The following is a 13,349-nucleotide window of genomic DNA, read 5'->3' on the forward strand; positions in this document are numbered from 1 at the left end:
GATTGTATCTTGTACTTGATTGTACTTGGAAAAAGTGTTAATTTAAAAACTAATAAAAGTACTGGTAATACTTACACATAATTTAAAAAATACAGAAGGAAGTCAAATAAAATGTAACATTCACCTAATCTCCCCAGTCCCTACCACTTTGTGTGGAAGTGTTCTCTTACAGATACAGACATATAACATAAATACAATTAAACCACATACTATGCTGCTCTAGAAATTGCTATTTTTACTTAAAGTAACTTGAATCTCTTTCATTCCAGAATATATACATCTATGTCTTTTTATTTTTTATTTTTATTTATTTTGAGATGGAGTTTTGCTCTTGTTGCCCAGGCTGGAGTGCAATAGCATGATCTTGGCTCACTGCAACCTCTGCCTCCCGGGTTCAAGCGATTCTCCTGCCTCAGCCTCCCAAGCAGCTGGGATTATAGCCGTGTGCCACCACACCTGGCTAATTTTGTATTTTTAGTAGAGACAGGGTTTCACCATGTTGGTCAGGCTGGTCTCAGACTCCTGACCTTAAGTGACCCACCTACCTCAGCCTCCCACAGTGCTGGGATTACAGGCGTCAGCCACCACACCCGGCCTATGCCTTTTTAATTTTTTTTTTTTTTTTGAGACAGAGTTTCGCTCTTGTCACCAAGGCTGAATGAGGTGGCACGATCTCAGCTCACTGCAATCTCTGCCTCCTGGGTTAAAGTGATTCTCCTGCCTCAGCCTCCCCAGTAGCTGGGATTACAGGCACGTGTTACCATGCCCACCTAATTTTTGTATTTTTAGTAGAGACGGGGTTTCACCGAGCTGGCCAGGCTGGTCTGATTCCTGACCTCAGATGATCCACCTGCCTTGGCCTCCCAAAGTGCTGGGATTACAGGCACAAGCCACTGCGCCTGGCCATTTAAAAAAACTTTTTAGCTGCTCCTTGCAGAGCAGGGCTAACTCCTAGTCATTGTGCTCTGAATCAGCAATGCCTTTTTAAATGGCCGCGTGCATCCCGTGGTAGTGATGTATCATAATTTATTTAATCTCTGTCCCAGAAATTAGCCGGGTGTGGTGGCATGCACCTGCAATCCCAACTACTTGGGAGGCTGAGACACGAGAATCCCTTGAAGCCGGGAGTTGGAGGTTGCAGTGAGCCGAGATTGTACCACTGCACTTTGTTGTTGTTGACAGAGTGACACTATGTCAAAAAAAAAAAAAAAACCGGAAAAATTTTGGTTTTGAGACAGGGTCTCTCTCTCTTGCCCAGACTGGAGTGCAGTGGCACAATCATAGATCACTGCAGCCTCAACCTCCTGGGCTCAAGCGATCCTCCCTCCTCAGGATCCTGAGTAGCTGGGACTATAAGTATGCGCCACCACACCCAGCTAATTTTTGTATTTATCATAGGGACCCGGGGGAGCGGGGGTCTCACTGTGCTGCCCAGGCTGGTCTCAAAACTGCTGGGCTCAAGTGATCTGCCCACCTTGGCCTCCCAAAGTGCTGAGATTATAGGCATGAGCCATAGTGCCCAGCTTTAAAAAAAAAAAAACAAAAAACTTTTGAATGGATATTAGTATTAGGATTATGGAATCATTTTATGAAACGGATTCAAATTGCATAGTTTTCCATCTTTATGATCTGGAAACTTCTATGTGAGAATTCTATGTTCCTTAAATTTTTACAAGAACTTCTTTATAAAACTTCCTGAGCATGGAGACCTTATGAAAGGTAGTTCTTTCATAGCATTCTCATTTCTTCTTTGTCTAATGATCAGTTAACTCATTTATGCCACAGGCTGCAAATTTTTTGTGTGAAAGATCAGAACTTGGCGATGACCTTGAGCAGTAGGATATAAATAACTCCCACAAACTTAGCGTTGCGATAATGGAACACTAGGCATAAATGAGTTAAGGTATACTACTACTTTGTTTGAGACAGAATCTTGCTCTGTCACCCCGGCTGGGGTACAGTAGCGTGATCTTGGCTCACTGCAACCTCCGCCTCCCAGGTTCAAGTGATTATCCTGCCTCAGCCTCCCAAGTAGCTGGGATTACAGGCACACGCCACCACACCCAGCTAATTTTTGTATTTTTAGTAGAGATCGGCTTTCACCATGTTGGCCAGGCTGGTCTCAAACTCCTGACCTCAGGTGATCTGCCCACCTCAGCTTCTCAAAGTGCTGGGATTACAGGCATGAGCCACTGTGCCTGGCCCCAAGGTATACTAGTTCTTAAATCAATTTTTAAAAATATCACCCAGGCCTGGCTCAGAGGTTCATGCTTGTAGTCTCAGCTAATCAGGAGGTTGAGGTGGGAGGATCACTTGAGCCCAGGAGGTGGAGGCTGCAGTGAGGTATGATTGCGCACTCCAGCTTGGGCAACAGAGCAAGACCCTGTGTCCAAAAAACCCAAAAGACACCCATTTCACAGATATTTTAACATTTAACAACCTATAATTGAGCATATACCCACTCATGATTGCAGCTGGCTTTTGTTGTCATTAGGTTTGCTAGTCTTGTCTATCTTCTTGTTGCTCCTTTAAATAACCAGTTTCTGCATTTATTTTGCCTGTGGCTATCTGTTCCCTAATAAATTTATTCCTACGTAACTTTTCATTACTTTCTTCCTCTGAGTTTCCTTACAGCTGGCTCCTCTCTGTTTGGGGTTTTTTTCTTTGGAAATTGAATATTTTATTTGTTTTAAAAATTTCTTCCCATTTTAAGTAATAAAAGCATTTCATACTATGAATTTAGCTTAGAGTGTTGCTTTAGTCATACTCCAGGGTTCTTTTTTAAAATATGTATTACTCTAGTTTTTATTTTCTAAACAGTATGTTGTTATACATGTTTTCCTTTAAGTAATTAAAACATTTTTAAATTCCCAATCAAGACATTGCATTTACACTTTTATTACTTTCTCTTAAGCGTGGATGAAGATTTTAGTTCATACTAACTTGAAGACATTAAGGAGCCTGATTTTTTTGTCCTGTGGCTGAGTACTATGTCAATTTTTTAAGGGTGCATGAAACATCTATAAAGAAGGTGTAACTTGTTTGTAGGACGTGAAGGTCAATATATATTAATGTGACCTTAAAAACATATTTTCAATATACAGTAGGTTTTTTACAGATGTGTGTTCTCACTTATTAAGACAATCCTGGCTTGGCACAGTGGCTCACACCTATAATCCCAACACTTTAGGAAGCTGAGGCGGGCAGATCACCTGAAGTCAGGAGTTGGAGACTAGCCTGGCCAACATGGTGAAACCCCGTTTCTACTAAAAAAAGAAAAAAAATACAAAAATTAGCTGGGCGTGGTGGCATGTGCCTGTGATCCTAGCTACTCGGGAGGCTGAGGTAGGAGAATCACTTGAACCTGGGAGGCGGAGGTTGCAGTGAACCGAGGCTGCACCACTGCAGTCCATCCAGCCTGGGTGACAGAGCGAGCCTCCGTCTCCAAAAAAAAAAAAAAAAAAAAAAAAGACAATCCTGTAAAAACACACTGTATGATTCAGCTAATATGAAGTACTTAGAGTAGTCAAACTCATGGAGACAGAAAGTAGAGGGGTAGAAGGGTGGGGACACAGGAATGAGGAGTTGTGTAACACGTAAAATGTTTCCATTGAGGTGGATCGTTAAGCCAATGACAGAATTTAAACCACAGACTTACTTTGATAGTACTCTTAATGGTATAACTTCTCCCATTTTATGTCTCTCTTTATGTTTTTTCTTATGTTTCCTTTTTGTTTTCAAGAGAGAGCTATCTTTTAGATCTCCAGTATCCTTTTCCTCTTCAGTAGAGATTTCTATATCTTGAAATAAATAAAAAAGCACTCCGTTAAGACGTGGGGCTGTGAAATGAGTGAAACAGAAGCTTAATTTAATCTAATTAAAACCTTGTAGTTTTACCTCTATTTTCCTTGGAAGCTTCTGAAGCTTCCTTAATGATGTCTTTCTGAATAATTTCCTTTACTTTTGATCGGGGAGCTAGGGATTCTGCATCTTCAGAGCTGCTTCTCTTCCTCTTCCCTGTTCTGACTTCAGGATCTGGACCTACCTCAGTTGCTTTTGCTGCTTGTTCTTTTGTTTCAAATTCCACACACGCAAATCCCTTTGGATCTCCAGTAGACTTATAATGTGGTATACTTATATAAACAACATTGCCACATTTCCCAAAGACTCTTTCAATTCAGCTGTGATTAACATTTTTGGGAAGTAACTCCTATTATAAATTAAAAGTAATATTAGAGTTTTTCACAATCAGAATGTCAAATTTTTAACTTAAAAAAAAAAGTTTCCATTGAGGAAGATGCAAGAGTTCTGGAATTGGATGGTGTGATGGTTGCACAGCACTGTGAATATGCTTGATACCACTGAACGGTACATGTAGAAATGGTTAAAATGACATATTTTATGTTACCTGTATTTGCAACAATAGACTGTTTTTGATCCTGTGATTTAGTTATCCCTATTTGTGAGTGAGGAGATGGGGTTCTGCGGTCACCCTGCTGATAACTGGTATAGAATCGGATTTAAACTGAGTTGCCTGTTAAGTTGAATTTGAGGAGGAAGAAATAAAATTAAAGGAAGGAAGAAATGGAAGGAAGGAAGGAAAGAAGGAAGGCGGGAGGGAGGAAGGAAGGGAAAGGAAAGGAAAGGAAAGGAAAAAAAAGAAAGGAAAAATAATATAAAATGAACTGAGTCGTCTGCATTGAAAGCTGTTAACATTTCACCCTGTTCCCCGCTCCCTGTGTGGGCTTCAAAGAGGAGCTCCCTCACCACTAATGTCCCCCAACCTAGAAAGCAGCACACCACGCCTTTAACCCAGACACCCTGTGCCCCCAGGGGGGGTTCTGCTTATTCCTCATCTCTCCCCAGCTGTCACGACCACCACCCAGAGGCCCAGCAGCTTGACTACCACCTGGAGGCTCAGTAGCACAACCACCACAGCCGGCCTCAGGGTCACACAGGGCAAACGACGCTCAGACTCTTGGCACATAAGTCTGGAGACTGCTGTGGGGGTGGCAGTGGCTGTCGCTGTGCTCGGAATCATGATTTTGGGACTGATCTGCCTCCTCAGGTGGAGGAGAAGGAAAGGTAAGTGCCCAGGACCCGCCCTCTCCCCAAGCCTCCCGTCTGGCGGTTTCTCAAAGCCCACCTGCAGCTATGGGGCTCCTGAAATATGCAGACCCTGCTGGCTCCCCTCAAGCCCACCGAGGCTGACTTCGTGGCCTGTGCTGAGGTGACTGCATTTGTGAGGCTCCTGCAGTGGGGCGGGGCAGGGTCACATGTGAGAGCCCACAGCCCTTTTCACACAGCCGATCCCCCCCTAGTTCTTCTCTCTCAGTCATCACTCATCTACCTCCCCTGAAGGTTCCTGGGGAGGAGAGGGGAGGGTCCGCCCTGGGAAAAGGAGAGAGAGAGCAGAAGGGACCAGAAGTAAGCTGAGCTCAGCAGGCACTGGCCGACTGCCCACCTGCCACGACCTGGCTTGAAACTGGAGAAGCAAAGTAGAATAAAGCATAAACCATAGACTCTGCTCTCAGGGAACTAGGGGTGTGGGGTTTTCAGTTGCCTCAAGGACTAATTGCTTCATTGAGAAAGAACTATGGTAGCACTTAATAAGGATGGGAAGAAGGAGAGGTCATCAGAGAGGACTTCCCAGAGGAGGTGATATATGCAAAAGTCTCAAAGAAGAAAAAGAATTAGCGCGGCAAGTGGTGAGGGTGGTGTAGAGGTCATTCACTTTCCTTGTGGGTGGAGGAAACCATTCCGGGAGCTGCAGGAAGCTCAGTGCTGGTGGAGGAGGCAGGAGAGGAGAGGAGAGGACCTTGGAAATCACACCCAGAGCCTCTGATCCCAGAGGCAGCATGAAGCAGTAAAGGGTGACCTCAGCTCCCGTGAGAGACCTCAGTCTGTGGAGGAGTGGCCAGAGGTGGGCCAGGCTGGGTCAGTGCAGTGCAGGGGTGAGGTGGAAAAAGGGAAAGGGCCAGATCATGGAAAAGATTAAGTAATAAAACCAAAGAGGTGAGGTGCGGTGCAGTGGCTCACGCCTGTAATCCCAGCACTTTGGGAGGCTGAGGCAAGAGGCTTTCTTGAGCCCAGGAGTTTGATACCAACCTGGGCAACACAGGGAGACCCTGTCTCTACAAAATAATAATAATAATAATAATAATTATTATTATTATTAGCTAGGCATGGTAGCCTGTGCCTGTGGTACCAGCTACTGGGAGGCTGAGATGTGAGGACTGCTTGAGCCCAGGAGTTTAAGGTTACAATGAGCTGTGATTTCACCACTGCACTCCAGCCTGGGAGACGGAGCAAACTTATCTCCAACTAAATATAAAAATAATTTGAAAAATTTTTTTTATAAATGACACTTGGTTGGCCGGGCAGGGTGGCTCATTCCTGTAATCTCAACACTTTGGGAGGCCAAGGCAGGAGAGCCAAGGAGTTCAAGACCAGCCTGGGCAACTTTGCAAAACCCCGTATCTACAGAAAATACAAAAATTAGCTGGGTGTGGTGGCGTGCGCCTGTGGTCCCAGCTACTCCAGAGGCTGAAGTGAGAAGACTGCTTGAGCCTGGGAAGTTGAGGCTGCAGTGAGCCGTGATTGTGCCACCGCACTCCAGCCTGGCTGACAGAGCAAAACCTTATCTCAATAAATAAATAAGTTGATTGTTAGATTGATGTAGGGGCGAGGGAGCAGGAATAAGCCCCTGTTTCCACTTGAGTGGATGAGGCTGTAATGAAATCACCAAGTACAATGGGGAAGAGAGGAGATCACGCTTGGAGGGGAACGATGCCTCGTTTAATTTGGGATCTGTTACACTGAAGATCCATGTGTGGCATCTCAGCAGAGTTGTCCATTGGAAACTCAGAGTACACATTTACAGTTCAAAAGAGAGGACAAGGCCTGAGGCATTAATGAGTTCCACCCCAACATCCTCCAAACCTGATCTGAAGTTACCATCAAGAATGTTTGCAATGGGCTAGGCGTGATGGCTCCCGCTCACGCCTGTAATCCCAGCACTTTGGGAGGCCAAGCTGGGTGGATCAGTTGAGCCCAGGAGTGTGAGACCAACCTGGCCAATGTGGTGAAACCCTGTCTCTACTAAAAATACAAAACTTAGCCAAGTGTGGTGGTATGCACCTGTAGTTCCAACTACTGGAGAGGCTGAGGTGGGAGAATTGCTTGAGCTCGGGAGGCAGAGGTTGCAATGAACTGAGATCGTACCACTGCACTCCAGCCTGGGTGACAGAGTGCAAGGAGATTTGCCCTATCAGCTATGAAAGCACAGATGGGAGGAGCATGGGGTTGGGGCTGCCTGCAGTCAGATCCTGGCCTCACACCCTCGCCAGGGAAACAGGCTTGCTGGTACAAAGGCTGTGCACCTCACCTTCCTCATGGGCAAAGGGAGTGAAGATACTACCTACGTGGGGTTGTCCTGATGATTAAATGTACTGTGTTTAGAATAGATCTAGCAGAGGGTGTGCCACAGGAGCATCAGCAGTTAGAACGACTAAACAGTGGGCATTAAACCAGGGAACACTGGCTCTCATGGGAGCACCATCGTATGAATACATTTAAAAGAAAAAAAGGTACAATATTGGCATATTAATACACAGATAAAGCAATGGAAGAAAAGAGGAAAACCTAGGTATAACAGAATGAAAAGAGACCCAAATATATGTGGGTTAAAAGGTTTAACCAATATAGTTGGTTAAAAGGTTTCTAATCAATGGGGAAAGATGAGTAATTCAATGAATGGTGCTGGAACTATTCAGTAGCCATCTGAGAAAAAATAACATTATCTCCTTACCTCATAATTTGTACCAAAATAAATTCCACAGGGATCAAAGATTTAAATGAGAAAAAAAATAACCCTAGTACCAGAAGAAAATGTGAGATTATTTCATAACCAAGGAGTAGAGACAGTCTTCCTCAGTATGACCAAGCCCAAAAGCCATGGATTAAAATATTAAAATCTGGCCAGGCGCAGTGGCTCATGCCTGTAATCCTACCACTTTGGGAGGCCAAGGCGGGCGAATCACTTGAGGTCAGGAGTTCAAGACCAGCCTGATCAACATGGTGAAACCCCGTCTCTACTAGAAATACAAAAATTAGCTGTGCATGGTGATGTGCCCCTGTAATCCCAGCTACTTGGGAGGCTGAGGCATGAGAATCGCTTGAACCTAGGAAGTGGACGCTGCAGTGAGCTGAGATCACACCACTGCACTCCAGCCTGGGTGACAGAGCGAGACTCTGTCTCAAACAACAACAAAAAATTAAAATCAACCACTTATGATTATTTTTTTTTAATTCTGCAGAACAAAAACCACAGCACTTTTCTCCTGAGAATGAGTAAGAGGGTCAGGGAATTGAAGAGAAAGTTTGACATAGTCACTGAGGAAATGGGAAGTGGAGTTTGAGGATTCAGCTCAGATAAGAAACTGTAAATCTATGATAGCAGTGTTGTGCATGGCTGCATTTTTCCCCAGCAGTAGTCAACCATTCAGATTTTGAGACCTTAGTGATTTCTGTTAGTCAGGAATCATTGTCAGTTGCTACCACCAGGGACCAGAAGTAAAAGTAGCTTAAACAAGACAGAGTTGGGTTATTTTTTTCCTCTTGTGAACAGATCTGGAAGCAGACAGCACATCACTGTTCTTAGACACTCAGGTTCCTACCTTTCTGATTCACCAGCCCTGATGCTGGCTTCTGTCCCAAAGGTTGCCTCATAGCCCAAGATGGCTGCAAGGATTCCAGCCACTATTTCTGGGTTCCTGGCAAAAAATGGGAGGAAGCAAGAAAGGAAAAAAAAAAAATACTATGCCTCAACTGTCTGTTCCCTTTTAAAGAGTCTTCCTGAAAGACCTAACAACAACTTCTTCACGTGTGAGAGCCCCCGGCCCACTCCACACAGCCGATCCCCACCCTCCGACCCAGTTTATATCTTATTGGCTAGAATTTGGTCACATATCCCACAGCTATCTGTAGGGGGAACCCTCCCACTCCAAATACAATCAATTTTCTGTAACTAAGAATAATTGAATAGATATTGGGTAATCAAATAGCATTTCTGCCATAAGACACCCCCAGGATTAGAGATTTGCCAGCTAAGTGTGGCAGAAAGACAGGAGATCACACGGGTCAAGGAGCTAGTGAGAAGGCAGGAATGAAGAGCGGAGGGGTCAGCAGGAAGTCTGAATAATCTGTAGAAAAGTAGATTATCACGGCATAAGAGTTCAATGAAGTCTAAGAACAGGTACAGTGGAATAATGACAAAAGACAGCTGGAATGCTTCCAAGCTTATTCTGTGAGGTCAGCATTACCATGATACCAAAGCCAGACAAAGACACTACAAGAAACAAAACAAAACAAAACAAAAAAACTACAGACCAATAACCCTGATGAATATTGATGTAAAAATCTTCAACAAAATACTAGCAAACCAAATTCAACAGCACGGCAAAAGAATTATACACCATGGGCCAGACACAAGAATCACTTGAACCTGGGAGGCGGAGGTTGCAGTGAGCCGAGATTGTGCTACTGCACTCCAGCCTGGGTGACAGAGTGAGACTCTATCTCAAAAAACAAAAAAAAGAAGAAGGAGCTGAATTGGAAAAAAAAAAAAAGATTAATATACCAATGGAATAGAATACAGAGTCTAGAAATAAACCCTTGAGCATATGGTCAAAAGACTTGACAAGGGTGCCAAGAGCACTTAATGGGCAAAGGACAATCTCTTCAACAAATGGCATTGGGAAAACTGAATATCCATACCAAAGAATGAAGTTGGATCCTTATCTTATACCATATACAAAATTTAACTCCAAATGGATTAAAGACCTAAATGTAAGACCCCAAACCATAGGGAAAAAGCCTCATGACATTGGGTTTGGCAATAATTTCTTGCCTGTGATACCAAAAGCACAAGCCACAAAAGAAAAAATAGACATATAGGATGACATTAAACTTAAACATGTTTTTTCATTAAAGGACACAATCAAAAGAATCAAAAGGCAACCTACAGAATGGGGAAAATATTTGTAAATTATATATCTGATAAGCAGTGAATATCTGAAATATATAAAAACTCCTACAATTCAACAACAAAAAAACAACCCAATTTAAAAGTGGGCAGTGGATTTTAACAGACATTTCTCCAGAGATGATATATGCTATGGTCTGAATGTGTCTCCTCAAATCATGTATTGGAAACTTAGTCCCCAGTGTGACAACTGGGAGGTAGTGTGTTTTAGGAGGTGCTTAGGTCATGACGGCTCTGCCAGACAAACGGATTAATGCCATTATAAAAAGGGATTTCAGGAGTGGGTTCACTGTCTTCTGATCTTCTGCTATGTGAGGACACAGTAATCCTCCCCTCTGGAAGACACAGCAAAAAGCAAGATGCTGGCAACTTGATCTTGGACTTCCCAGCCTCCAGAACTGTGAGAAATAATTTTTGTTTTGCTTTGTTTTACTTTTCAGCAACCTCTTGTCCAACAGAAGAAACAAATTTGTTTTTTATAAATTATACAGGCTCAGATATTCTTATATACATTAGCAGCACAAAATAGACTAAGACAGTATACAAATCGCCAACAAGCAGATGAAAATGGCCAACTAATCATCAGAGAGAGCTATCTCCTTATACCCAGAAGGATAGCTACTATTTTTTTTTTTTTTTTTTTTTTTTGAGACGGAGTCTGGCTCTGTCGCCCAGGCTGGAGTGCAGTGGCGCGATCTTGGCTCACCGCAAGCTCCGCCTACCAGGTTCACGCTATTCTCCTGTCTCAGCCTCCCGTAGCTGGGATTACAGGTGCCCGCCACCATGCCCGGCTAATTTTTTGTATAGAGATGGGGTTTCACTGTGTTAGCCAGGGTGGTCTCGATCTCGTCACCTCATGATCCGCCCGCCTTGGCCTCCCAAAGTGCTGGGATTACAGGCGTGAGCCACCACGCCCGGCCAGGATAGCTACTATTAAAAATAAATAAGTGTGTAAATGACAAGTGTTGGGAAGAATGTGAAGAAATTGGGGCCCTTGTGCACTGTTGATGGGGGGTATAAAATAGTGCAAATGATACAGAAAAAAAGCACGGCCTTTCCTCAAAAATTTAAAAATAAAGGCCAGGAGTGGTGGCTTACACCTCAAATTCCAGTGCTTTGGGAGGCTGAGACGGCGGATCACCTGAGGCCAGGAGTTTGAGACCAGCCTGGCCAACATGGTGAAACACCATCTCTACTAAAAATACAAAATTAGCTGGGTGTGGTGGCGGGCGCCTGTAATCCCAGCTACTCAGGAGGCTGACACAGGAGAATCGCTTGAACCTGGGAGGCAGAGGTTGCAGTGAGCTGAGATTGTGCCACTGCACTCCAGCCTGGGTGACAGAGTGAGACTTCGTCTCAAAATAAATAAATAAATAAATAAATAAATAAATAAATAAATAAAGCTACCATATGATCCAGCAATCCCACTTTTGGATACATACCCAAAAGAACTGAAAAGAAAGGTCTTGAAGAGATATTTATACACCCATGTTGATAGCAACACTATTTTCAACGGCCAAGAGGTGGAAGCAACCCAGATGTCCGTCGACGAATGAATGGATGAACAAAATGTGGTTTATACATATAATGGAATATTATTCAGTCTTTAAAAGAAATTCTGGGCCAGGCGCAGTGGCTCACACCTGTAATCCCAGCACTTTGGGAGGCCGAGGTGGGTGGATCACCTGAGGTCAGGAGTTCGAGACCAGCATGACCAACATGGTGAAACCCTGTCTCTACTAAAAACACAAAATTAGCCAGGCCTGGTGGCGGGCGTCTGTAATCTCAGCTACTTGGGAGCCTGAGGCAGGAGAATCGCTTGAACCCGAGAGGCAGAGGTTACAGTGAGCCTAGATCACACCACTGCACTCCAGCCTGGGTGACAAGAACGAAACTCTGTCTCAAAAAAAAAAAAAGGAAAAAGAGAAAGAAAGCAATTCTGACATATACTACAGTATAAACGAAACTGGAAGACATCATGCTAGGTGAAATAAGGCAGTCACAAAATGACAAATATTGTATGATTCCACTTTTTGTGGTGCCTAGAGATATTAAATTAATAGGAACAGAAAGTAGAATGGTGGCTGTCAGAAGCTGCAGGGAGGAGGGAGTGGGGGTTCTTTAAAATCGTTTCAGTTTTGCAAGATGAAAAGGTCCTGGAGATGTTTCACAACAGTGTGAATATACTTAACACTAATGAACTGTACACATGGTTAAAAGTGAATTCTAGTGGTTGTTTTTTTTTTTTTTTTTTTTTTTTTTTTTTTTTTTTTTTTACCATAAGTAAAATAAAACATAACCTAAAGAGAGGGAAAAAACAGAGGGACAGAAGAGTGCTGGAAAGAAAGTTGCAGCATGGAAATGATACTAGCAATTAATATTTCAGAGTTCCCAGTCTCAACATAAAAAAAAAAAAAAAAAAGTCCTGTAGAAGTGGAAGGGGAGGTCCCCGGAGTTGAGGGGTACCTCGAGGCCTGGGTTCAGAGGGTGTCTCTGTGGACGCAGAGCCCTCCCGGGAGGAGGCTGGATGGTGGAGGGGATGTCTGTGGACCAGGAGCCCAGTGCCTGGGAAACACTGCAAGGATGCCACGGGGATGGGAGGGGCAGGGCACAGTGGGAGAGGCAGCAGAGGATTCAGGGTGGGACCAGCCAGAGGGGAGGGGAAGTCTAGTGGTGGCAACAGAATTTGAACAGCCACAAACATGAGTCCCAAGCACGAGGCTCCCAAGGCTGGAGGGCAGACACAGCCGCCACCCAGAAGGAAAGCACAGGCGCAGTCTCCCTGAGGACCTGGAGGGAGTGGGGGCGGGGTGCCAATGTCAAGGAAAGGGGAGGGGAGAAGTGACTGGGTGAGGGCTCAGTGGTAGAGGGAGCCAGGTTGGGGTTGAGCAGAGAGCTCTAGAGAGAAAGAAACCAAGGGCGGGGGTCAGGGTGAGGGGGTCTCAGGAGGTGACGTGGAAGACAACAGGGAGGACAGGTGGGGACCTCAGGGTGCCGGCTGAGTCCCAGGCCCTTCCTGATGGGTTTGGGTGGGGCAGCTCTGCTGCTCTGGTCCCTCTAAGGAGGGCCTCAGCCTAGGGCGCAGCAGAGAAGGTGGGATGGAGACTGCCATCACCCAGGTGCCACCCTGACTCACTGTTGGTCCCCCTACAGGTCAGCAGCAGACTAAAGCCACAACCCCAGCCAGGTGAGTGCTGGGCCTCCCCAGGGTGGGTTGGGGGGTGCATGTGCAGGCAGTGGGCTGGTTTGGGAAACAGGGAATGTGCTGCTAAGAACCCCACAAACCCAGCCTGCCACGGCCATT

General features: G+C 44.7%; 1 protein-coding gene across 5 annotated transcripts in view; it reads left to right on the forward strand.

The window, feature by feature from the left end:
* The window catches only part of LOC129041094 (paired immunoglobulin-like type 2 receptor alpha), a 49,826-nt gene that overhangs the window by 34,415 nt on the left and 2,062 nt on the right, over positions 1-13,349 (forward strand). For 2 of the 5 annotated variants that reach the window (XM_054496291.1, XM_054496295.1), the window contains exons 4-5: positions 4,834-5,085; positions 13,199-13,232. The exons of 1 other annotated variant lie outside the window; for it this stretch is intronic. In XM_054496291.1, the coding sequence (XP_054352266.1) occupies positions 4,834-5,085; positions 13,199-13,232 (286 nt within the window). The remainder of the gene's footprint in view (positions 1-4,833; positions 5,086-13,198; positions 13,233-13,349) is intronic. 2 more of the 5 variants (XM_054496292.1, XM_054496298.2) reach the window with 1 other exon arrangement.

This window comes from Pongo pygmaeus, chromosome 6 (assembly GCF_028885625.2).
Source record: "Pongo pygmaeus isolate AG05252 chromosome 6, NHGRI_mPonPyg2-v2.0_pri, whole genome shotgun sequence".
In the NCBI taxonomy this organism is placed as follows: Eukaryota; Metazoa; Chordata; class Mammalia; order Primates; family Hominidae; genus Pongo; species Pongo pygmaeus.